Source organism: Carassius auratus, chromosome 29 (genome assembly GCF_003368295.1).
Source record: "Carassius auratus strain Wakin chromosome 29, ASM336829v1, whole genome shotgun sequence".
NCBI classification, from domain to species: domain Eukaryota; kingdom Metazoa; phylum Chordata; class Actinopteri; order Cypriniformes; family Cyprinidae; genus Carassius; species Carassius auratus.
The window spans coordinates 20784978-20811915 of record NC_039271.1 but is presented as its reverse complement, the minus strand read 5'-3'; the positions used below and the strand labels follow the sequence as shown (position 1 = coordinate 20811915).

The window sequence follows — 26938 nt, the reverse complement described above, 5'->3', positions numbered from 1 at the left end:
TGTTATGGAATATGTTTTAAAAATGTATAATTTATACATTAGTAACTATAACTTAAGGATGAAATTTGTAAGTATTGCACTTTTCAGATGCAAAACTGGACATTTCAGTCCTATGTTGGAACAATAAATGTTATTTCTATAAAATTGAGTAATCAGAGAAAAAGTAGAAGCTATTCAATCAAAATGCTAATTAAAAAAATGTTTTTTTCAACTTTATATCCACTTGAATATATATTTAATTATTAATATCTGTTTTATTCCCAGTTTTTTGCCAATCTAAAAGGATCCTTGGGGTATTCTTGTTTTTTTTTTTGTTTTTTTGGGTGTTTTTTTTTTCTTGTATGTGGAAGTACTTAATATAACAATAAGAATCATATTTATAATAAAGTTTAAGTAAAAAATAAGCACCACTAAAATAACCATAGCCTAGAGTTGAACATTTAACATATTGCTAACCACGCAATGGTAAATTACAGTAGATTAATTTTAAAAGCTTCAGCTTTTCGCATTTCACTAGCTGTTTGATCACATACCAGACCAGAAGGTACTGGCAGCTTCATTCCGAAAGAAGTAGGATGTGATGATGACATGCAAAGCAAAATCTGCCTAGGGTTCTCATACGTCTGTTCAGACACGATAACAAAATGATAACCTATATTTTGGTACAGTCTAATGGCGTAATTATCTTACTGCCTCGCGCTGAGTTAACTATGTGCGCAAACAACGCATTGTGCATATTTAGAGCTCGTCTGCCAGGCGAGAGGAATTTCCCAGAATGCATTTGTCATTACCTAAGAAGTACACGACTGTGTCGCTCTTTGACAAATGCACTGCTCTCCCCGCGGTCTCCCTTCACTCTCTAGTCTGCTGTTCTACTGGGTTTTAACGCTATTTCTGCTCTCTGGTACGTGTAACTACTTGTTATATGTTTATTTATTTATTTTTTTGTCACGCACTTTTTAAGTAATGTAGCTAACAGGGTCCCTATGACAACGCGTTGTATGTGTAACTCAACCCCGTTATACTTCACTGTCAGTTTAAAAATTGACGCAGTTGAAATGTATGACATATTTATGCGTTTGTTTCATCTGTTTATTTGTTTTTTTTTTATGCTTCTATTTTATTATGACAATATATTACGTAAATTGCCACAGGAAATAGTCTTCCATAAGAAGCATAGGCCTATCAGTTACACTTGTATACTATACTTGTATACTATGTATCCTCCCACGTGATGTCATAGCAGCGAAGCATTATTACGTAACGTTTTGTTTATGCAAACCACGCCGTTACAGAAAAGAAAAGTAGCCTACTATTGGACTGCTATGATACAATGATGTAAACACCACAGTATCATGCCATTCCATTTTTCCAATTTTTTTTTTGTAAGCGCAGACCATTAAGAGACAATAATATTTTATGTCATGTTTATTTCTAAAGTACTGACACCTATCTAATAAACTTCTAAACGCCTGTCAGGATGTTCAGTCATCCGATGAACATTTAATGTAATGATATAGATGAAATTGTATTAGATTTACATGCTTAAGATATCCATGCTTTCATTTGCCTGCATTCACTTAATAGTTGTTCACATTGGCCCTGCAATCATTTACACAGATCTGATCTGCTTTTAAAACATTTTAGCCCTCATCTGTCACTTTATGGCCTTATATAGTTATGACTCTACTCAAAGTATCAAGCATGATTTATTTATAAACTGCATTGATATTTAGAGCACTTGATATATTTGGTGAGAGGCTTCAAGTGCACTTATTTTGCCTGCTGTGGAGATCTACTCATTTTGTAGATAAGGGTGGATTGTTGATATTGATAAGAAGGAGATTCTCTCTAAATAAGCTCCAGTTTTGCTTTACAGAAATCTGCAGAACTGTAATCTGAGCTCTGTTTATAGTTCTCTCTGGAAGTGATTGCTGGGTATTTTTTAAATGTGACCTTCCTTGTGACTGTATTTGATCATGTGTTAAAACCGTACAGACCAGTCGATTGAAGAAGAGTCATTTGAGTGCCAGTGCTGTTGGATTCATTTACTGTACTAATTCTGAATTGAAATACAAAAATAATCATGGTTGCCTTATTTATTTTATTTTGGTCGGTGGTGTGATATATACAAAAATGTAATATTTTAATATAATATATTTTTAATATTTAAATGTTTTCATTATGAAACATGATACATCCATCTACAGAGCAGAAATTTAGTGAAAACAAGGCCAAAATATCAAACCAACTTGCATTTATTATAATGTCACATATTTTTAAAATAATTTTAGCTGGTGGTTGCACTGTGAATTTGAGGAGAACTGACTTCATACATCTACTAAAAGTCCTTATGGGCAAGCTGATAAAAAAAAAAAAAAAAAAAGTTGGCTCATAATGTGACATGGGAGCAGAGCTTGTTTGGTGGCAGATGCCAAATATAATGCAAACATTAAATTTTTTTTTTAGTTTAATAGTTTAAATTAGTGCTTAATGGCAAAAATTTCAAATTTGAAGCTCTTTCTGATGTACATTTCTAATTTGTACTGTTCTCCTCTTTCCTTGTTGCAGTAAATGAAAAGATTTCTCTCTTGTTCCTCACACACCTGCACGACCACTAGATGGACCTCATTCCTTACAAACCGCAGCTTCGCCCTCTCATTCAGCAGCGCTCTGTAGCTTTGCCTGTTATTGCTTCTGTAGTTCAGCTGTGATTTCCCACAATTCTGGGGCTCTAATATTTTTAAAGCTACATCTTTCATATCTTTATAGTTACAACAAGGCTTGGAGAAGGTCTTAAAAACCTTCCCTCATTCTTCAGTGTGCGCTCGAGTTTGCCCGTAGGCCAGGATGGCTGGCCGTCTTCTCCGATCCATGGCCCCGCATGCAACCATGGCCCTGCTCCAATGCAGTCGTTTCCAAAAGTCCACAAGACCGTTCCTAGCACTGATTCCACCCACTACACTAGGTACTGTAACCAGTGCGATATTTAAATGAGAAGCAGACTTGATTGTCGTGTCGTGCATTGGTTTAGGGGATTATGTACAAATGCAAGTGTTCTGTGATATTAGCAAAGTTGCTAATGTGTATTAGGATAAATTGAATTACAGGTTTAGGTTTCTGTTTATGGCCCACAGGCACACAACTGACGTGCTACAGCCATAGAAACAGCTGAGAAGCTCGGTGATGGCAGCTTTTTATCTGTTTTCTATGCAAAGTGCTTCTGCGCTTTTTTTCCCCTGTGTCTTCTCAAGGCTCTGAATTTTTAAACGAATAACCCAGCTCATTAAACTTGACATAAAATAAAATGGGCTTCCATATGTATTAGACTGTCAGCAATCAAAAATAAATAAACAAATAATGGCTGCATCTTTGGCTTAACATTTATTTTATTTATGAGCTCCTGTCAGGTATAATATTAAAAAGCCTTTATTAAAATTAAAAATCAATGTGGCACTTTTATTTTATTAAGCTTTTTAATATTATACATTGAGATGTACATGAAATGGTTATTTATGAAAGTAAATGTCTTAAGTCTACAAGGTTTTCAGTTGAATTGTGGGTAATTTGTTTTTACATCTTTATCATTTACATGTCTTTTCCTTGCATGAGAAGTGTCAGCCGTCCCGTGATAGGCTGCTGTAAGTGTCCATCTCTGTGACTGACATCTGTGTTGACCTATGTTGTGTTTTTTTTTCTCCTTCCTCTCCCTCCTCGCCTATGTTTGTCTTTATTATTTTTTAGCCTGAGTGATAGGAGGGTGTTTTAGCAGGCGGCTCCTGTCTCGCCGCTGTTTCTGTTCTCCCAGTAGCATCGGCCGCAGCCATGTCCGGGTTCAATCTACTGCATCTGGTCAGCAAAGGCCAACCTGTAAAACTCAAGGCCTGCGGGCTCCCTTCAGGTCACCTGGATGCTGTGTGTGTGTGTGTGTGTGTGTGTGTGTGTGTGTGTGCAGTGTGCTTTGCTTCCTCAATGCCTTTATATGTGTGCACACGCATGTGTGAGCATTGTGCAAGGGGTGTGTGTTTGTTTGATTGACACTTGTGGAGAAACCAACTTAGGATTTAGGCAGCCTGAGCTTTATCAGTGGACAATGTATTCTTTACTTTGATTGTCTTCACCTAAATGCATAAACTGCTCAATAGGTGAATAAGTTATACTTTTGGTAACATTTTGGTTGCACTTTATTTTACAGTACGTGTACTAACATGTACTTATAGTGTACTTACAGTGTATTTATCTAAGAAAGTTCAGGTAATACAAGGTTACTACATGGGATAGGGTTAGGTTTAGGGGTAGGTTCAGGGTTAGTACCTAGTTATTACATAGTTATTGTAATTACTACAATAAGTACATAGTATGTAGATGACGAACAGGACTGTAAAATAAAGTGCTACCAACATTTTAGATAATTTCCTAAATAGTAGGTTCCAGATATCAGGTTCCCCCTGATGCTTAAGTTGGTTTTTCTGCATCTGATGACCCCTTGCCCTGAAATGTCACTTTTCGCTTTGTTCTTTTTTCCCTCTGTTTAGCTCTTCAGTTGCTCGAGGAATAATGCCTAACTCACTGTTTTACCTTTTTTTCAGCCTGCATGATCAGTCAAGCTTTAACATTATCTTAAGTTCTACTAATGATTGCATTTGTATTTGCATTTTTAATTTTAGGATTTTTAGAATTTGTATTCTGAGGGATTTTTATGACCAGTTGTATCTAATTTCATTTTTGTAAAGTAATCATTGGTGCATGTTAAAACTATCAATGATATCAATAATTGGGTGTTTCTTTGTCAAAATTAAAAAACACAACAGGATTTTCATTTCCTGAATGAAATAATAGTGCTTGAAAGTAACAAAAGAGTAATGTTAAAGTTTTATTTGTGTGTAAATAAAAATCTGCCTTCACTTAATGATAATTAACACAGTTATATGATTGAATAGTTGTGAGTAAGAAGAAATGTTGCAAGTCATACTGCAAATATGATGATATTATGATGACATCATTACAGTTAGGTGAATTTTAAGTGCTAAACATTCTACCAATGTCAGCTAAAAATTATTCTAAAGTAAAAAAAAAAAAAAAAGTAGAATGCTTAATAAGGCTGACATTACTGAGATTAATATTTTTCAATGTTGATCTTTTAATTACCAATTTCTTACGCAACCATTTTAGAATTTTCCATTATTGAAAAAAATAGTGTTGTAACCCAAAAATCATTTTATTACCTGTATAGAGTGACATATGAGTGCTACTACGTGACAGGAACATTGGAAGTGTGAAAGTACAAGGGTTAACAAGAATGTTTGAATATTATTACTACAGCACAGCGTTGCAAGCACTAGCACAAAGTTTGAAAGCGATGAGTTGAGAATTGGTGAGAAGAAGTGTGAAAAATGTCTGGGGGAAGATAGGATATTTTTGGTGGAAGCATGGTGTGTTAAAAACAAACCATGCTTCCAATTAGGAAATAACTTTCACTTGAGGTTATAGAGGAGGGATGTTGGAACAAGGTGCTGATTTGTTGCGTGACCTCTGGGTGCACCAAAACTAAATCATTTGCAGGGGGTGACAAAGACCAAATTCCTGAATTTCTTGAAATGCCTCCTTAGAGGCTTTTCTAGACAAACCAAGAAATAAAACACATTTTCCCCTTCCCCCCTCCCTCTATTTCACAGTATAAATAGTGTTCAGATCCCTCCATACACAAAAAATTGGAATTCTCTCTCTCTGTCTCACAAATAGGATCCAGAAGAGGAAAGGAATACGGGAGAGTCCTGCAGGGAGCCGACCCCCTCCTCCTTACGCTCTCCTCCCCTCTTCCCCACGTTTGTCAGAAGTAACTTTGTACTCACTGGACAGAGCAGGGCCCATCAATGGAGCCATTCACCAGAGGGACCTTTAAAGACCCCATTATTTCCTCCATTCACATGGTTTCAATCTTGTCGAGAGGAATTCTCCACATAGTCTTACGTGAAGGGAGACCCGCTCTCACCAGAACACAAGCTGTAAAACTAGCCAAACAATACAGGAGCAGGACAGACCCCACAGGAACACAGGAGTGAAAAAAATCGTTATTAGCTGGAGAAAAAAATGGTGGAAAGGAGGGAGAAAACATTCTGTAATGGGAAATTGCAGTAGAATTGTATGCTATTTAAAACTCTTGCGTGTCCTGGGGACTAAATGGCGTACAGATGGACATCTGGCCCCTTTTAAGAACATGAGCCGCGTTTCCACCGCAGGAACTTTACCCAGGAACTAGGGACTTGGTCCGGTACTTGGTGTGTTTCCACCGCAGGAACCAGGAACTAAATAAAAGTTCCGGGTAAAAAAATGCCCCCCAGAAAGTCCCTGCTGGCGAGGTGGTACTTTTTTAAAGTTCCGGAACTTTCGGGGGCGGGACTTTGGCGCTAAACATTCTGATTGGTTGAGTTCATGCAGCATTGGTTGAGTTCAACCACCATTTATTCGGATCAACATTTTCAAAATATTACTGTTATTGTGCCATGAAATGTAATTTTAAAAGTATTTCAGGCGAGAATGTAGTTGTTTGAAACTCAAATCTGTTGTTTATTTATAAAGACAGCGCCTATTTAAAAATGTGTTTCGCCGATCTCTGAGACGGTGAGCTCCACGCAATCAGCGGGAGCTCAGTCCTCATGTATCCGCAGAGTGCAGCCTCTACTGGGATAGACCTTCTGATATGTGCCGCTGGCTCTGATGTGTCTTTAGTGGTTAAACATAAAATATAATTCGGCTGCGGGGTGAATCTAACAGGTTTTCTTTGGTCTGTATTCAATTTATCTATATGTAAAAATGAAAATAAAAAGGCAAGTCTATATAATATTTCTTTCATTGTAATGGCTGTATTTAACATTACACTTATCCCTGAACTAAGTAACGTTACATTTCTGCAGCTGTTATTATGTTTAAATGAAAATGAAAGGAGGCATGGGTATTTTATATCCTATTTCGTTTTATTGTAAATATACAGAGGGGAGAATTGCAGTAGCCAAAGCGATCTGAGTTCACGCAGCATTGGTTGAGTTCAACCACCATTTATTTGGACAATTTTCAAATATTACTGTTATTGTGTCATAAAATGTAATTTTAAAAGTATTTCAGGCGAGAATGTAGTTGTTTAAAACTCAAATCTATGGTTTATTTATAAAGACAGCGCCTATTTAAAAATGTGTTTCGCCGATCTCTGCGACGGTGAGCTCCACTCGATCAGCGGGAGCTCAGTCCTCATGTATCCGCAGAGAGTAGCCTCTCCTGGGATAGACGTTCTGATGTGTGCCGCTGGCTCTGATGGGTCTTTAGTGGTTAAACATAACATATAATTCAGCTGCGGGGTAAATCTAGCAGGTTTTCTTTGGTCTGTATTAAATTTATCTATATGTTAAAATGAAAATAAAAAGGCAAATTTATATAATATTTCGTTTCATTGTAATGGCTGCATATACACATTTCCCTGAACTAAGTACATTTCTGCAGTTGTTATTATGCTTAAATGAAAACGAAAGGAGGCAGTGGTATTTGATATCATATTTCGTTTTATTGTAAATATACAGTAAGGAAAATTGCAGTAGCCATGACGAGCAGACTGAAGTTATCAAGTATGCTGCTGTTTATAGATTTACCGGACTTGCGTCATGGCAGTCATCACACTCCCGAGAAGAATGCTCAAAGTCTGAACCAACTACCTAGGATGCACGTTCAAAATCAGCGTACTTTTTTTTTTTTTTTTTAATCAGCGGTACTTTGTATTGAGAAACGCGCGCAGACCTACGTCACCAGTCTATTTGCCTAATCTACCCGGTACTTTACACCGCGGTGGAAACGCAGAAAGCAACAGGTCTGGGGGGAAAAAAGTTCCTGGGAAAAAAAGTTCCTGGTACAAATGTTCCGGGTAATTTCGGTGGAAACGCGGCAATGGTTGCAGTGCTTCTTTGGAGGACCTTACGGTTGCCAGAATTTCAGGCTCATATTTGAAATTGAATTTTTTCCCCAGGCTGATGTTTTGAAGTTTAATATCAGTGGAAGTTGTGTCATTATTTAATGAATTAAGTTTGAAAGTCTATCTGGTGACAGTTACTCACTCCTCAGGTTGACTTCTAGAGGTCAGCACTGTTGTAAAGCTATGGGCCAAGTGTAGCAGTCAAGATCGCTGCCTTCTGTATGAACAGCCAACATGAGCGTTTATCTAGAATGTCATAACTCACCACGTATGTTATGAAGGGAAAATCGAATTTGCCTCAGCATAATACTTTGGCTGTAGCACATTACTGATGGAGCATTTGGATTGTGTGTGTGTGTGTGTGTGTCACTGACACTGATTTTTTTTTCCCAGGCAAGAGTCAAGTCAGGGATTCAAGTAGACATGTTTTATTATCAGCCAAACCAAATCATTTGCAACCAAAGTAACCAGACAAACGTGCTGCTGACTCCTGCTAGTCACATAGAAACCTTGATTAGAGTGCCTTTTGTTTGGTTTCTAATAATTCTGGAGGTTTAGCACTACTTTTATTTTGTGATTTATAAACACTTAAATGCTTGCCTTACGTCACTTGTTTTCCCTTTAGGAACGTGCCGAAGTAAGAAGACATGGCCCAAGACGTTCCCAGAGGAGGAGCTGAGGAAGCGACTGACCCCAATGCAGTACCATGTAACTCAGGAAAAGGGCACAGAGAGGTGGGTGACCCACCCTAACTAAAATACACTTTCAGTCAAAAGTTTGGACCTATTTTAATTAATTAGTTAATCATTAACTTAAAAAACATAAACTGCAGATTTATATATAAATTATTCATAAAATATATTATTCAGTTTTCTACAAATTATACATACTGTATATATTATACAAAACAATTAAATATGTTTATAAAATAAAATAAATAATCTACCATGCATTATAAATGTACTACTAACATTAATAATTGAATATAATTAATTTATAATTATTTATAATATAGTTTCTTGTATTAAGTAATTGTTTTTGTTTCAATAACTGGATTGTGAAGCAAAAGCAGGCAACAAGGTAACATATTATTCTAAATAATTATAATAATAATAATTTTAAAAGGTGAAATGTAATAAAGATCGAGTAGGTGTGTCCAAACAGTGGCAACGAGAAACACTGGATTTGGAAATGTTGTTCTAGTCAAATAATGCTGCGAAATGTCAATAGACCGAACATTCTCTGTACAGATTTCTTTTATGCTTTGGCTGATAGAAACACGTTCTCTTCTGAATGAACCATGGCAATGAGATAGATGTTGAGGATGTAGCATAGAAGTGAAAACACTGACACTTTCACCCTCTGTCCTTCTCAGTAGTAAAACACAGTTGGTGAAAGTATTTATCGGCCCATTGGCAGTAGCAATGTGAAAAGTGCCTTAGCCTGTGAGAAGAGCGCAAGGAACCTGAAAAGTGCATTCTGATGCCTGTTACTCTGTTCACCCACAAATCCTTCTCAACTTATCTAGATTATTTTTTTGTATAAACAAACACGGAGCATGGGAAACTGAAATGCACTTTGAAATAAGCAGTAATATAGATTAGCATTTATTGATGAACTTTTATTGTGCTGACCATTATCTTTTATTAAGCTAACAGTATCCATAGTTGATAATTTTAGTGTATAAATTCACGGTTTGTGGTGTTTTCATCCCTAGTGCTTTCACAGGAAAATATACAGATAATAAAGAGGAAGGAATCTACCAATGTGTCGTTTGCGGTGCCCCTCTTTTCACGTGAGTGTCCATAATGACCCATCTTTAACATGCCCACGGTATAATCTTTAGTTTTGATTTAGAAATCAAAAGGTTTTTTGTGGTACTTTTACATTTGATAGTCAATATTTTGTTATTGACGCCTTACTGTCCTTGCAGGTCTGACAAGAAGTTTGACTCTGGATCAGGTATGGTTCTGCACTCACATATAATAAAAATAATAATAGATAATAAGACATGAGTTTTTGTTTTAATGCTTTATTTCTATTTCAGAACAGCTCCAGTACATCTTTTGATAATGCTGTACATAATGTTACAAGACTAAGCTTCATTTTTTTTCCTCAAAGCGAGTAAAATATATGTAGATAATGCTCTTCACTCATCATTCTTCTCTTGTCCAGCTCAGTAAGGGAGAATTTGACCTTCTCAACCTCCCTTATGATTGATCGCAAGGACGAATGTAAATCCAGTCAGCTGCATAATAGGATGCAAGTGTGGGGCATGAAAGCTCACATGCTCCTTTATATTTGAGTGACAGCACCTACAGCAAACCATACCATGGCTTAAAGATCTTACAAAATATATTATATTGGCATCCATAATCTTTCGGAACCCTCCAGTTCTTAATTTGTGCACATAAAACATTCTTCCTTCACAAATAGAGAACAGCTTTGTTGAATTAAGGTATGTCTCACAGAGAAACAGTATGCTGAGTTTTTTTTCTTGTTATTATTATTTTTTTTTTTTTTTAATTAATGACTTACAAAAATGGCAACCACAAATAATCTTTTAAAACAATATTTGCTGAGAAAAGTCAAATGAAGACAGTTCATAGATGTTTTGTTATATTAGCCAACAATAACTGACTAGACAAGACAAAGTAGTTTTTGCATTGCTCCTCACTATTTTTTGTGTCTTTTACAATGAATGTTGCATTTATACATAGTTCAACTTAGGAAAAAAAAAAAAAAAAGGAAAAAGCTTCTTGCAATTCATCCACTCTCAATCTGTTTTTGAATGCAAGAATGTGTTATTAATAAAGTATAGTCACTTTCATTTTAATGCAGGTGTGCAAATAAGCATTAAATGCAGATTATAGTTTTTACGAATTGGATGTTTCCTGGAAGTGCTTCCCATCTTGCTTCTAATATGGCTTTTGTAGTTGCAGTGGTATACTTTTCTGTTACGAGTTTAAGATGTAGATTAAATGTTTTGTTTTTAAGCATAAAAAGACTCAGCTCCGACTAAGTGAATGTTGAGTTGCCGCTGAGTGTATACAATGTAATAATTATAATATATTGCAGCAACGGATTGTTGATCTCTTACAGATCTGAGTTCCAAATCACACGCTTCTGCTGTGTTACTCGTGCTATTTTTATTTGCTCTCCAAACAAAGTAGAATGTGTATGCAAGAATTCTTTACAGAAATCAAGCTGAAATGAGAGACACCTGGGCCCGTGTTGAAAAATCAGATTTTCGCTGGAGTTGAATCTTTTTTTTTGTCTTCGACATAGAGATGGGAGCCAAATGGGCTGCACTATTTGCAGGCAATACTGAAGCCTGGACTCATATAGACTCAATTTCCTGTTTTGTTAGAAGGACACTACACTGTTCCATTCACTGGGCCGCTCGCTTTGGCAATAAAGCTCCATTAGATCAGCTCCGTGGCGATCCGCCGGGATTCTCCCGATCTGAGTCATAGGATTCCTATATTCCCCCTAGAGCTCCTTGTGTCTGAGTGGAATTTTGTGGCTTTGTAGTTGCGGCCAAGCATCTCCTCCCTAAGAGGGATGAGAGAGAAGGGGTCAGTATAGAAGGGTGTTCACAATGCTGATCCTAGACTTCTGGGGGCCCTAAGCAAAACTCTGTCAGGGGGCGCCTGTCTGTGCGTCCATAAAAATCCCTAAATGCTTCCCAACCCCTTAACCTGTTCTTTCCGAGCAGTTTCAATGTCAGCAAACAACAGTGAGTTGAAACAGTCAGTAATCCAAAAATAGGAAGAAAATGACAAACAATAGGACAAATACAATAGAATATATATATATATATATATATATATATATATATATATATAAATGAAATAAATAATTTACCTATAATAGCCTAATATAATCAAATGTAAAAATAAAGCACTGCATAGACTTCACCATATAAATTAAGTCTAAATTAATAAATTGATTCTCATGCACACGGAAAAGCGCTTAGGGAATAGTGTCTCTTTCACCGCTCAGCGCACATTTTAACTCCTTTTTTTTTTTTGGTGTTGTTGTATAACACATAGCATGATTTGACTGATTTGGATGTTATGTAGAAAAGACAACAGTGCACTGCATTACAGGAAAGGAACATTCATGTTTTCATAGTTGCTAGTAGTCAAAGTCAAAAACTAAATACAAATTTAATCATCTTTGCGAGAAAAGAGGCCTCATCAACATGCATACTTTGTGTATAGGGAGGATTGGCTCTGGGTGTTCGATGGGTTGTGGAGAGAAAGTATCCACACTGACTTCTGTTTCTCACCACACCTATTATCACACTTACTGACTCCTGCATACGCCGATGTCATTATGACATGTAAAATCATATACATTATAAAGCCCATGAAGGAACCTTGGTTGGCAAATCTCTAACACTGGTCCTCAAACAACTCCTTCCGTTAATTTGCTATTATTATTTAGAAAAGGATAATTGCGAGTCCTTAAAAACATCTTACACTTATGGACAGTAAGTAAAATTACATTACATTTTTATTAGATTTTAACACTCTTAATCTAACACTCAATACAGATAATTTGCTATGTACAAGTAAAAAGTTCTTACGTTTTTTTTTTTTTTTGAAAGTCTCTTATACTCTCTAAGACTGTATTTAAATATTCAGGAAAAAAGCGGTGCTCTGAACTGCCAATAGTCTTGCCAATGCTCATTGAGTTTGCTTTGCAGTGTCTTCCCTCTACCAGCAATCAGGAGTTAGTACTTTAAAGTTGGTAGGGGTTTTTGTCAAAAACCTAAAACAAATATGTCAGCAGTGGCTGTGTAATAGTAAGCTCCCAAGGTTCCTGTCCTCCAGACGTTCCACCTACCCGGAGAGCTGTGTGCAGGACCACCCATGAGCCAGAGCAGCCATTCTTTCTACTTGCACCCGTGTTACTGGGTAGAAATTTTCCAGATAAAGGAAACAGGATTGTGAGACAGCCTGTAACTCTGTCGATAACACTGACCATTTTCAGTGAGGTTTGTTTTTTTTACTTCATGATCTCACGTGCCGTCCAGCCATGCAGTAGTCCATGGAGGATCCAATATATATGGTTTTGGCAGAAACCAAACACCCAAGAATCATGGTGGCGAATTTTTTAGCATCAGTGGGAAGTCATGGCCTAATGGTTAAAGGGTTGGACTCCCAATCGAAGGGTTGTGAGTTCTAGTCTCGGGCCGGACGGAATTGTGGGTGGGGGGAGTGCATGTACAGTTCTCTCTCCACCTTCAATACCATGACTTAGGTGCCCTTGAGCAAGGCATCGAACCCCCAACTGCTCCCCGGGCGCCGCAGCATAAATGGCTGCCCACTGCTCCGGGTGTGTGCTCACAGTGTGTGTGTGTGTGTTCACTGCTCTGTGTGTGTGCATTTCGGATGGGTTAAATGCAGAGCACAAATTCTGAGTATGGGTCACCATACTTGGCTGAATGTCACTTCACTTTTTTTTAAACACTAAACTTATTTTCTCACCATTTAGCAATACTTTCTTTCCAAACCAAAGGTCCAAGTTTTTCATACATTCTCTGTTGTTCTTTTCCAAATAATCCTTAATGTACTTTGCATTGTAAGCATACGCAATGTGTTGTATTAAGGTTAGATTGATTAGCCTGCATTGTGCTGGAGTGAAAGACAAGGATAGAGAAGCAAGAAAATGTGAGGATTTGATTTAGAATGAGCTTCAACATCAGGACAGGCCAGGAAGAGAACAAAACTCTAAAACTTGCACAGCACGAGATGGAGGGTGGCTTGGGGATCATATGAAGATTTACTTAACCCTCAATGTTGGACTGCTTTTGCAGGATGGCCGTCCTTTTTTGATTTGATCAATAAGGACTCTGTTACACTAACTGATGACTTTTCGTACGGAATGCACAGAGTGGAGACAACCTGCAGTCAGGTACAAAGCCAGATTTACCCCCATTTATACTCCTCTATGAAAACAACTTCTTTAATTTTTTTATGTTTATAGTGTGGTGCTCACCTGGGCCACTTTTTTGATGATGGACCTCGACCAACAAAGAAACGCTACTGCATAAACTCTGCTTCTCTCAATTTCCGGGCAAAAGACAGTCCTTCTGAGGAGGTGGAAGCATCCGGAGGAGCAGGTCAATCACCACCTTCTAGTAAGAATGAAGAACTTTAATAGGACTTAAAAAAGACCAATCGGATGTCATGCTACTCCTAAGTTACTCCTGAACTATCAGTTCCAAATCAAGTGAGCCGTGCAATCAGACAAGTATATGTTTAGCAATATCATCTATATCAGAATCGCAATATGAAAAATCAATGTCCAGATAACAGATTAGAATGGCCTTATGTTTGCTCCTCAACTTCTTCACTTGAATTTTATGTCAGTTGAAGAGCTCACATTGCTTCAAAGAGGTTTACTCGGCTAAACTGTTTTTGAACACTTGGTGGTAATTTTCAATCAGGTACAAAAGTTTGAGACTGCTTTGGAAATCTGGGATTTTTCTTTCATTTATTTTTATTTCATTTTCGCAAACTTCCTGGTGTCATTAAAACAAAACAAGGACAAACCAAACATAAACATTATTTCTCATATTCTTTTTTGTCAATTCAGATTTTAATTCCGATTTGTTTTTCTGATGATATCATTTGTAATGGAAAAAAGAACTAGTGGTCTCTGACTTGTTGGACCCCATTGTCAATTGAAAGTCCAGTGATTGGAAATGAAATATATATGTATACTTTCTCAGAGTGCAGTGTTGTTTTTGAAGTGACATGTGATACAGGGAGGTCAAGAAGTTTGAGGAAAATGCTATGCAAGTGCTCCTGTGAGCAGTAAAATAAGCACAGAGTGGAGAACAAAGCATTCTTTGAAATAAAATGGAACAGATGACAAATGTTTAGTCTGAACACAAATGTAGCCTGACTTTTAAGGGTGCTTTTTTGGTCTCTCTGCTTGCAGTGCCTATTTTTGTCCCGAGATAACATATATATATATATATATATGGATTGACTTTGATAGAATTTTAATTAATATTGACCAGTGTGATTAAAGAGATATTAAGAATTATGTGTTGTTGTAAATTTTATTCATTTTATTTATTTTTTTTTTTATATGAATTAGTTTCTTTGTTTAATTTAAAGCATTTAATAAATATGTATAAATGATCCATAGATTTATTTATGTGCTTCAAACTTGGAACGTTGTAGTCGGTCACAGGATGCACAAGAATGAATGACATTAGCAATTTTTCTCAGTCAAAGTTATACCCTCAGAAGGCATTAATATAGTGTGCTATTTGTGTGTATGGTGCCTTGCTTTGTCCTTCAAGCTTGACAGCCCCTGGTCAATGTTTTGTTTAGGTATTACTTTATTTTGATAGTCACTATAGACATTGTGCTGATTATAAGTAACATTGCAACTGCATATCAGCTACCACTCATTAGAGTATTAGTATACTGTCTGCTTAAGATATGCTAGCACTTTATTTTGATGGTCTACTAACAGTAGAACTATAATTAGTAGAATGTTCAAAGCAGACTGTCTAAATAAAGTGTAAACTTTGTATGCAAAAGAGCTGCTTGGACATCTGGAAAATCTACAAAATGTCTCCTTTTGCATTCCACGGGAGAATGTTCGATGAGTTTAAAACAAAATGAGAGCAAGTAAATTTTAATGCAAAATTAATAGAGATTGTAGAGTTATTTTACAATTTGCATATCTAGCAAATTTACTATTTCTTGAACTTTTTGTTACAGGAGATCAGCATATAAGGAAATGTAGACACCCTGTGTGTCCTCTTTGGGTTAACTGCAGAGGTGTGCTTGGTGAGCTGCTGAAAGTCCTTCAGGTCAGGAGAGGTTAAGTCAGCCTCGCCATCCTCTTTGGAGTGCTGTTGTTTAGAGAACAGAGTGGTTGGCCTTACTCTGAGATTGTGGGAAAAATTTGTCCAACGGGCCTGTCGCTGAGAGCGTTTATGTTACCAATGCAATAAAGAATATTTACAAGTCAGGTGTGTTTAGACTGAGGGACGCGGGTGGGGGTTGGGGACTTTTCGATGGAGGATTTGGGGGGACTGGCAGCTGGAGAATCTCAAACCAGCTTTCAACCCCATATCATCTCCCACCCGGAAGTCAAACAATTTAGTCATTTATGGAGCAAAAATGAACATGCAGGACACTCTTAGTAGGTAGCGTGACTAGCCTTTCTTTTGTAGCTGGAATTCAAAACATCCTGTTGAAATGAGTCACGTCTTGTCTCTGGCCCAGACATTAATGCTTTAATGCAGAGAATAGGTAAAGCTCGTCCATTAGTCTGTTTTCATGTTCAGACGGTCCGCCTCACTTCCTGCCACTGAAGTGTCACCCCAAGCAAGCCATACTATATCTTGTCCCACTGGCCCCATTAGTTTGCTCTATGAAAGCACTAAAGCAAACAAAAGATCTCTGTACAACCCAAACACACTATCCATGATCCACATCCAACACATAAACACCTCCCTCGAACCCTGGGACAAACACTAGACTCTCCATGTAGACTGTACACACTCGGTTTCTTTGGGTACATGTGTTCAAGCCCCCTTCTTTCCTGCTTCATAGCCTGCCATTAACTGTAGCTCTGTGCTGACTTTGAGGGATTACAGGGGCTTTGCACAGACCTGCCTCTGTGTTCCCCCGAAAATGCTTGCTTGTTTAAGACCGCAGCTTTGTTGCAGGCTCAGGAAACCTTGAATTTCCCAGGGTTTATGAATTATTAGTGTTAGTTTTCTCCTTATTTCCTTCCTTCAATCTGTGGAGGTCTTAAAAATTTATTTGATAAGAAATTAAGCCCCTTTACCAATCATACATTCATTACAGAATCCAAAAGTCCAGAATCAATTTGATACAAATGTTTACCTTTTGAAATTCACCATTCCTTTACCTAAGTTGGAAACACCTCAAGGACCAAGGGTGAATTAGGAGATGCCTTTGGAGGCTTTAACTTATAATATATTTTTGAAGGCACTTTCTGATTGTCCTGAAAGAATTGCTTCATCCCAAGCTCTCACAGACTTGTTCAAGTCAGAATCGCCTTTTCCCTGCATTTGGGATGATTCGGATGTCAGAATCAGGTCAGTTGTATAAACCAAGAAGAAAGGGAAGACAAAGGTCTAAAGTGAGAGTCAAAAAATAACTTGTGGAGTAGTGTAGCTCTGCCAGCTCTATCAGGGATTTGTCTGATGGATGTGTTGTGACTCCTTTCCTGGAGAAAAGTCAATGATCTCATTTCAGCTCTGTTAACTTCTGCCAAGTATTTACTTTTTTCAATGAGCAGTGTGAGGGCAGAGGGACAGAGTCTGCCTGTGGCCTCATTCCAAATGATGCAATTTGACAGAAACCACATGAAGGGCCGAGAGTATGGGGTCTCGAGCTTGAAGGCAACACTCAGCATCTACCAGGCCCTGCTTGTTCCAAGTGCGCCTTTCGTCTGCTTGGTTCCAAATGCACTCAGATATATTTTGCCCTAGGTTGTACCAATCACAAAAAAAATCATTTGAAAAAAAAAAGACATTTGCACCAAGCCCAAAACAAATTGGCACACATTTTGAAACTAAACTAAATGGTTTATCTTTTACGTTGTTTGGGAACATTGTGCAGGTTGTCTTTCCCTCTTCTGTCGTCTTGCACTGCTTTTGCTGAACTGGAGTTGTGAGACATCAGAGCTTTGGAATGCCACCAGGCAATCACCACACCACCTCTCCAGCATGCTGAACATAAATAAACCCCAGGATCTATCCGCCTTGATATTCCTAGCATTGCTATCAGGAAGTGTCCGGCGGTGATCTATGCTATTCAAATAGTTCATTTCCAGCCTCGGTAGGACATTCTTTTCCCAGGACAGGGAATTAAAAAGCAGCTCTGTGTCAAAGGGATGAGGCTCAACACGACCGCTGTGTCTGGTTTAGGAGTACGTGCTGTTATTGGGGATGTGTGTGTCCATCTGCAGCTGGTGCATTGGAATGAAGAGTCAAGTCCGGCATCTCTCGAGCCGGGAAAACCTCATTTCTATCCCTGTTTGTTTTGAATCTGCCAGGTTGTTTTGACTGCCTGAGTTTGCATCTCGAGCACACATCCTGATGAACCCTGTGTCCTGTGCATGACCCTGCAGCTGTCCGAGGGTTGAGCAGATGCTTTGGGAGAGCTTTAATAGGTGATGAATGCAGAAGCATAACTTTTACGGACAAGCTTGGGACTGGGCTTGCTGTTGTAAAGCAAATCTTAAGGATTTTAGACCAAGCCGATTATGTAGTGTAGGAGAGCGAGGTTTAATAATGAATTCGAATCTGGAACTGAGCCCTATCATATCGACACAGGGAAATGTGGTTAAAGGTCATTTATTCTTTAAGTAGAGGATGTATGTAACATGTTAGCCATATGATTAATTAATAGGGAGAGGTGTGTGTTTATGAGAAAGGAAGTTCAGTATGGCATCCAAAGGTTCTGGGATCAATTATGTCGAGGAGAAAGTGGAGTGAAATTGTGGCCACTGGGCCTCTTGTTTCTTTGCCAAGTTCTGTGGTTCATGCTGTCAAGCGAAAATGAGCTTTTATAAGAGCATATTCAAGAGCTGACACCATAAAACTGACAGAGGGCATTTGTGCCTTTGTAGTTTTAGCCTGTGCAGGACTTGCATCTGGAGGAAAAGACAAGATTAAGGTTCTTAGCTGGCCCCCTTTCTCCCGTAGCCCATGGGAGGAAAGGCAGTATCTTTGATCCCGGAGTTAAATATAGAATGGTTACAAAGCACTCACGATTTGCATACCTGAGAATAAAATGGTTCTGTACTGGAACAACTTAGCCAAACTGCAGAGGAAGCCATGGGAATTTCCCTCCGTGCTGCTGCCCAGAAACGTGGAAAATCTTCTGGAGAATTAAGCTGCTCAGAACAACTGCTCTTTGATTTAAACTCTGAATTGAAAATGTAAATCCATGCCTTCAACCAAGCAATTTCTTCTTAAGATGCAAGGTGGGGTGACCATGATGGGTTTAAAATCATATTCCAGTGCTTTGGATTATGTCCATGAAATTTCAAACAACTAAATTTTTACTTGTTTAAGCCATATAACATGCAATATGACATGATTTGGGTGCAGGCTCTTGTGGTTTCCAACCAAATTTGACTGGTTATTTCATTTATTCTTTCTACAGCAACAAAAATAGATTTAAAAGAAGCCAAAGGATCAAGCTTTGTTTTGTTCTCTATGCTTGTTGCTTGGTATGTAACTTGCTGTGCATGTTTATGCATCTTTAAATTAACCAAATATTCGTATAGGCTATTTTTAAACGTATATAAACATCATGACTAAAATTAATGCATATAACATGACATAATATAATCTAAATTTTAAATACATTGTTGTAAAAAAACAAAGCCTATGACTAAAACAGAAAACTGTTAAATCAAACACAGGTCCCGGCACACATACCACATTCAGTTGCTAAGGAGCACCATGTAAACACTTATCAGCTCACAAAAACCTAAAAAAAAAAAATGCTCACAAAAACATTTTTTTTTTCCTCATTCACGCTTTTTACTCACTCTTTTTTTTCCCTCTTCCTCTCCAAAGCAAGTAAACTTGTCTCTGGCTCCCTAGGCAGCGGGGAGCACTGAGTGAACGCCAAATCTTTAGGATGTCACCGCTGCTCAGTTGCTTCCACTTAGCCTTCCATACTTTCCCCTGGCTTCTTTTCAAAACAAATCTTGGAGCAGCCCAGAGAAAGTGAATTCTTTCAGGGTCCTTGTGAGCAGTGCTCACGCGCTCCGAGGCTGCCAGAGTTTGCCCAGACAGACACACTGAGACGGCATTTATTTACATAATTCACGTCAAGAAAAATATACGTACAAGATACACATATTGTGTGTACATTTTCTTAATTGTATCAATTGCCTAATAACATTATGCACATAGTGAATCTCTGGAATTGTATTTTATGAAGTACTTCAGTTTTCTCCTGATCAGAATGAAAATCTTGCTAAATACCATTGTTAATTAATGCTGTTATAATATTTCTTCTTATAGAGGTACGACCTATGAGTTTGAATTAGAAATGCAACTGCAAAAGACTAAACCCTAGCTTGACTTGGCACCTTCTGAGTTAAACTAACTTTGCTTTAATCAGATGTTCTTCTGTTGGCTTTGGCAGGTGTTTCATGGCTATCCAATGTTTTTTTTTACTACCTCTGTTTGCTTGACTAATGGTGAATGGGCATTTGGCAAATACATCAGGTTGCCTATTTGAGTAGTGAGATTTGGCAGCTGTTAGCATTTGCTCCAATCAACAAAGCCCCAAAACTTTTCTCTCTACAGGTTCAATTTGTAAACATAAACCAGAAGACTCCCCAGACTCCGTAGATGCTTCTTTTTTTAGCTGTATTGGTTTGGAATCAGTTTCTTCAATATAATGACATTTTATTGGCATTGGTGCTATTGATATTAATGTTCAAGTACGACAGAACTGATAAGTGATGATGATAATTATCATTTCTCACAGATTGCTTATGCTCAGGGGCCTTCTCAATTGTGTCTCATTTGAATATAACCCTCTGGAAATTTAATAAGGTTTTAATGGGGTTCTCAAATATGTCTCATTTGAATAATGTTGGGTCTTTTTTTTCCTTAAAAATGAAAACATTTTAACACAAGTATTTTAGGGCTGTACAATTATGACAAAATTCATAACTGTCGGTTATTTCCTTGAAATTGTAATTGCAATTATTAATTACAATAATCACAATTTGATCACAACATTGAATGATGTTTTGAATAGATTTATTACCATTGTTTGCAATGCATTGTTTTGCAAAGGACTTTCTTGCTAATTTTGTGGGTTTTGGAGCTCGTGAGAACATTGACGTTTAGTGTCTCCTCCCTGACTTCTTTTATATCATCTTACATTCCAAACATTCCTGATGCAACAGGACCCACCAATCAGCCCCTCACCCAACCCTAAAACTAAACAAAGGTCACCGGGACTGACCTTTGCTCCAGGCACCCAACCAAAGTACAGGTGATGGGGAAATGCTTGAGAAATGTTTGTAGCATTAGCTTAAGTGTGTGTCCTTATCTCGCATGACTGAATACTGATTTACTTCAAAAGAAACTGATCAATAACTCAAGTCAATGAGCCATGAAACCCTCATCGTCATGGAAAAATGCTAATCAGGAAACATAAAGGAAATAGACACTTGAATGAAGAATTTATGGTACATACAAATCTAGGTAAAGAGTTTAGCTAAAGTAAGAATGCATTACAGAATACATATATTTTATATGACCCAACACTATTTTCTGGGTTTATAATTATTAAATGTTTTAAATCACTTATTATAGTTCATTTATTTGAATATGCAGATTTATTACAAGTTCAGCTCAACTGACATTATTTGTGGCAAAATGAAAAAAAATTGTTTACGTTATTTTCTAGTTATTTATGTCATGAAAGTTATTTATCTATCCCACAATGCAATAATCGTCAATATATTTTATTGAAAAATATATTAAAGAGACAAAATGGGTTTCACTGAAGCATTTACAATGGACGTGAATAGTGCCAATCCAGAACGGTTTAAATACTCACTGTTTCAATAGAATAGACACACAAATGACATGCTTTTACATGTAAACATGATTTTAATATGATTAAATAATTTAATAACCTTTTTAGTTATATCCAATTTTACAACTTTGTTTCCATGACAGTTAAACCAGCAGAGCCTAAAATTCCTAAAACTGATGAATTATACAGCTTTAAAGCTCACGTTATACACACATTTGACCAGATTAATTAACTTGGTTACTTTTATAAAATAACAAGCTTTTAAATTCTCAAAAAACAATTGAGAAAAATCCTTCACTTCCACTGTAAGTGCCTCAGAGTGGCACTGAAAATGAAGGACAAGTCTTTTTTTTTTCCTTTCTTTTTTTTAATGGTAATCAACATTAATGCCAGAAGTTCAGCTTAAGTTGTACTGAATCTGAATATTCAGTTAACTAATTGGTTTGTGCTGTGATAAATTAGTTCTGGGTCTCAGTTAACGCAGGTCACAAAACTGCATGTATAATGATTATACAATGATTGCACTTGAGCAGTTTTTTGGGGGAAATCAGGAATTTGCAGTGAGCCATTTGCTATCTTTTGAAGACTTCCTGTCTCAGAGGCCAGCATTCCATTAATTTGTTAATGAAAACGAGTTAATATTGAAAAGCAGAGCTGAATTTACCAGGGCTACACTGAGACCATGATGTGTGTGTGTGTGTGTGTGTGTGACAGGGACGTCGTGTCTCCGAAAATATTTCCTCTGCTGGAAAAACATTTGACTCTGAGGAAAAACTCACAAAGTTGTGGTTTGCTGCACCCTGTTCGACTGTGTTCAGCCAACAGAAGAACAGAGATTCTGTACTGACCAAAAGTTGGTCTATTCATAAACTTGACATGTGTCTCCGCTTGGCAAAACCCCCTGTAGAACATGGTTGGGATTGCTGTCGCCATATGACGGAAGAGCGTGTGGAGAAAAGGAATTTCTTCTACAACAACTGTGTGGAAGTAAAATAAACAGTTGAACAGAGAAATGCGCTCACTGATTTACAACCATTGGTAACGGTCACTCTCAACCACTTCAGTTTCCAATAGTTCACATTCAAGCCTCTAAACTTTTTTATATGTAAAGTCCAACAGCAGCACCAATTTAGACTTCACAGTTTTTAAAAAACTTATTTATTTATTATTTAACGGGGAAAATGCAATAAATAAGTAATAAAGTAAAACTTTGGTCTCAGACATTTGAACCCCTAGGTCGTACATTTCCCATTTTCTTGAGAAAAGCTTCTAGATGTAATAAAGTGTGGTGTAAATCTGCACATGTCTCAGAGACAAAGCAGTGACCGCCGTGTGTCTCTCTTGACAGTGAGGTGCACTGAGTGATTAAGCGTCAGGATAGATTTTAGCAGAGCCGGAGGCTTTTAGTGGAATGTGTTCAATTGGCGTCCTCTTTAGTGAATGAATGAATGGAGAGTGTTAGTTGTCAACTTCTCTCGTCTGTGCCGGCAGATGGAGCCTTTGGCCTGCCAGCTGTCGTCTGCAGCACACACATTCAGAGCTGGCACTGAGGGGAACAGACAGCTCAGGTGGTACCTTCTGATGGAAACCAGGTCTATGAAAACTGGAGAAGGCTCAAGTTAGCATGTCTGTTGCTTGACTGGAGCAGAACCCCTTTATTTCATTATATTTCATTATTTTATAGTAGGTGATGAACTATTGTTTTTATAATGATGAGGGCTCTTAATAGCATGAAATGGATTGTTCCCTGTCTGCTGCTTTTGAATTCATCTCAGTAGTTGCTGGTGAAAATCTTGGGATTGTGCACATTCTTTAACTAGTCAGCTAATTAGTTAATCTAGTTGTGAGAGAGCAAGGACGGTGGAGAAAAAACAGTGAGCAAAGATTTCACACTTCATCTCAGCCTGGGAGGTACATCCTTTGTGTTGGTTACACTTTGACCTTAACAAAATGTGGAGGTAAAAGTCTGGCCGGCTGCATGGAGGTCAAAGGTCAGTGGGTTTGCCTCCATCAGAGGAAGTCAACATGCTGGGCTTTTCTGGCAATGGAAGTTTACTTAGTGTATACATAAACGACTTTGTCACAGTACTTACATTTTTTTAATTAAAATTAAAATAAGAATGATTTAGGAAAGGAAAAATACTGTTTAAAAAAATATAAAAAATTTTGTAATTTTAAAATAATGAAAGTAATGCTTTACTGCTATTTTAGAAAAAAAAATGAGTGCAATGAAAAATATGCTTTTTTATATTAGGAAAACATTTTTAAATAAAAGAAAATATATTTAGTTTTTATTAATTATATTTTCATCCAACCATTCTCCACACTGTTTGATCTTTAATATACAGTTTTAATATACAGTTTCATTTCATTTCATTATAACAGATAGTTTAGACTTGCCATATCTTAATAGCACACATATATATATATATATATATATATATATATATATATATATATATATATATATATATATATATATATATAATTTTTTTTTTTTTTTTTCTTCATTGTTCACTCGTCATCACCATCCAAAACAACTTAAGATGTTTCTAGTGATACATCCCTATAGAATGTCCTCAAACACCCCTCTTTTATTGTCTTATCGACCATGCATGACACGCACTTCACTTCACTTACGGCTGCTTTACTGAAGAATGTCTCGCATACAGCATTCACATCTGACCTTTCTACCGGGTCAAGAGCCTGGGCCATCAGACATCAGGCCGCTTTTTATGACACTCCATTAGATCATGCTGCTACATTTGCAGAGACATTGCAAGACTTAAGCTTTTAGGGCAACACATGTTGGTAAGTTAACATAAAGATTTTTTTCCTTAATTACAGGACAATCATCATTAGTTGAACCAGTAACCACATTAAGGTAAGATTTTTACTTGTTAAATTTAAGAGTTTCCAATATGTACCATCTTATTTGTTTTGAATGGGCTCACAAGGTCTATTTCTGGATTGCTAACGTGATTCGAATGTTTGCTAGGTTTATTTGTGCATGACTTTGGTTATGTTAACAGGCGTAGCAGATACTAGTTATCAGTAGATAAGATGAACTAATGGCCTGATGTCTAGCTGATGACAGATCAGCTTTACCTGAGGTTCTTTCACCTGCTGGAGTGGCTCTTTGTTTGCAGGTCAGTCTATTGTATGCTATGTTTGTGCACAAACACAACTTCTCATGTAAATAGAGGTGGTCTGAGTCAGGCCCTCGGGGTCCCGGGAACAGTGGGAGTGCGTTATGGCTGATTCCACCTGTTGCCTGAACTGGTAATATATCAAGTCATTTGTTAAAGGAATAGTTCACACAGAACTCAAGCTCACACTGGCAAAAATTGCGGGCTATATTTGACATGTTCTGGAGCCATACACACCTAAAAAATAAAAGTTATTAATCGCATTTAAGGTTCCATCATCTATAACATGGTGTGCAACATTGCACAGTAGATACTTCATAATAGAAAAAGGTTGAATATTTTTCACACTAAGAAAAAAAAAATATTATTTTGAGAACGGTTAACTGAAAAGTTCATTTGGGAACCCAAAATATATAGATTTTTTGTTTTCTGTAGCGTCAAATCATTTGGAACCTTTCGTTTTAAGAGTGTACGGTGGTTCATATCACATTCATATGAATTCAGTATCTGATTGAGGAACACATCGTGTTGAAATATTTTAATGAAGCAACTTGATTCAGTTCACAAAACCAATCCAAATGACTCATTTATAAAACTGACTCATCTGATCCTCAAGTTCAGAGTACTATGATATACAGCGTACTAATAAACTGAATGTGTGTTTAAATACACAATAACCAGTTTTATTTATCATCAATGAATCCAATTTCTTTTAATGTCATACACTGTATTGATAAATTTTATTGTTTTCACACTGTAAAAAATGATATGATCAGCAAGCCATGGTAACTTATGTTTTTTACATTCATCAAATAGGTTGAGCAAATTCAACTTGATTTTTAGGACAGTTTGTACAACCAAGTTGGCTATACTTAAAACTTTAAGGAAGCAACTGAACTAAATAGGTGGATAAAAAAATAAAATTACTTACAGTGACAACAAAATTTGTGCTGATTACAAGGAATTAGAATAAATTAATTTTGAAAACGTTAATATTTTTGTGAGTGAACAATCCCATTTAGGTAAACTTTGGTTTTTACATGTTTCTTGTGAAAAGCATGCAGTTTAAGACAACTATTCATACTGTTCTAACCAGGGCATCTCTACTGAGCCACCATTTCAAGTGCTACATGTGATTCCCACAGTAAACTAGATGTAGCCTATTGACAGTAGTGACTCACAAGTGTTCTCCTGGATCAGCACCTTCTGTTGACCTGTGACGCCACATTGTACCTGCTTCCCAAACTAGAGCGTGAGTTCACAGAGGTCCATTTCCATATAGACAGGCCACCCTTTCCTTTCCATCTGACTACATTAGGAATCTGAGAGCCTGGAGACTATGAATAGACCAGTGGACCCTGCTATTCACAGGGGACTCAGGTTCAGTGAGGTGGGAGTTTGTGTGAACCTGCACACACACATTGCCTCTCTGTCTCTCCCAGGTGGCCTGGGAGCTGGACAGACGCCTATGTCACTTCAGAAGGGAGGAGATGAGAGAGGCAGCTCAGGTTGATCATTTGTCTTTATGGCCCAACATCAACTTTAACCCCTCGACAGGGAGACTGACCCTAGATAGTCCAATCCTAATTGACCAGTTAGGCTGCCATGTTGGCCTTTTATACGGTGTGTGTATTCATAGTTCTTATATATATATATATATAGAGAGAGAGAGAGAGAGAATGTATAATATGTTTCTTATATTGTTATATTATGTTATTAATATATACTTTATCTCATACACAGTAAATATTAATAGTATATAATGTTATTAAATATTATCAAATATTTTGGCTAATTTGATTCTGCTTTTAGCCATTAGTAAAACTGTATTTAATGAATTTTGACATATTTAAGTACTTTTTTCAAAAGGAAAATGTGACTAGCCATGTACCATGTGAAGAAAACGTCTGAGATCCGTTTATAACAAACAGTAAATCTCGCTCATCTCATTGCCAGAGACTTCTTCACAAGATCTGATAAGCTGCCCCATGAGCATTTGATCATTTTGGGTTTCATTTTTTTCTCTTACCGCTACTTATGCAGCTTTGAGACTGAAGTGAAGAGGAAAATGCTTTAACAGTTTGTGTCTGATGTGTGGCTGTAGGCCCCTGGCAGCCAGTTTTCATAAATGTATCACATATGTGGGGGCCACTTTGAGGCTGTCTTGGGGGTGAAACAGTTAAAATTGACATCGGGTGGCAAAGGGGCTGTGGTTGGTCTCAAATCTTTTTAGTGTGCCG

The 26938-nt window shown here is 37.2% G+C and overlaps 1 protein-coding gene across 10 annotated transcripts; it reads left to right on the top strand.

Moving 5' to 3' along the window:
• Positions 1-654: 654 nt before the first annotated feature.
• On the top strand, positions 655-24452 carry LOC113048354 (methionine-R-sulfoxide reductase B3, mitochondrial-like). Of its 10 annotated transcripts, none has more exons than XM_026210132.1 (8): positions 657-904; positions 3745-3901; positions 8583-8691; positions 9675-9752; positions 9891-9919; positions 13785-13882; positions 13955-14108; positions 15712-15978. In XM_026210132.1, exons 2-8 carry the CDS (start codon positions 3826-3828, stop codon positions 15816-15818), a joined length of 651 nt encoding a protein of 216 aa, XP_026065917.1. In that variant the 5' UTR covers positions 657-904; positions 3745-3825; the 3' UTR covers positions 15819-15978. The 10 variants fall into 10 exon arrangements, with proteins under 10 accessions (XP_026065916.1, XP_026065917.1, XP_026065923.1 ...); XM_026210136.1 differs by lacking the exons at positions 3745-3901; positions 15712-15978 and adding exons at positions 2773-2968; positions 24397-24452 and having other exon boundaries at positions 820-904; XM_026210134.1 differs by lacking the exons at positions 3745-3901; positions 15712-15978 and adding exons at positions 2773-2968; positions 23041-23576 and having other exon boundaries at positions 820-904.
• The last annotated feature ends 2486 nt before the right edge of the window (positions 24453-26938 follow it).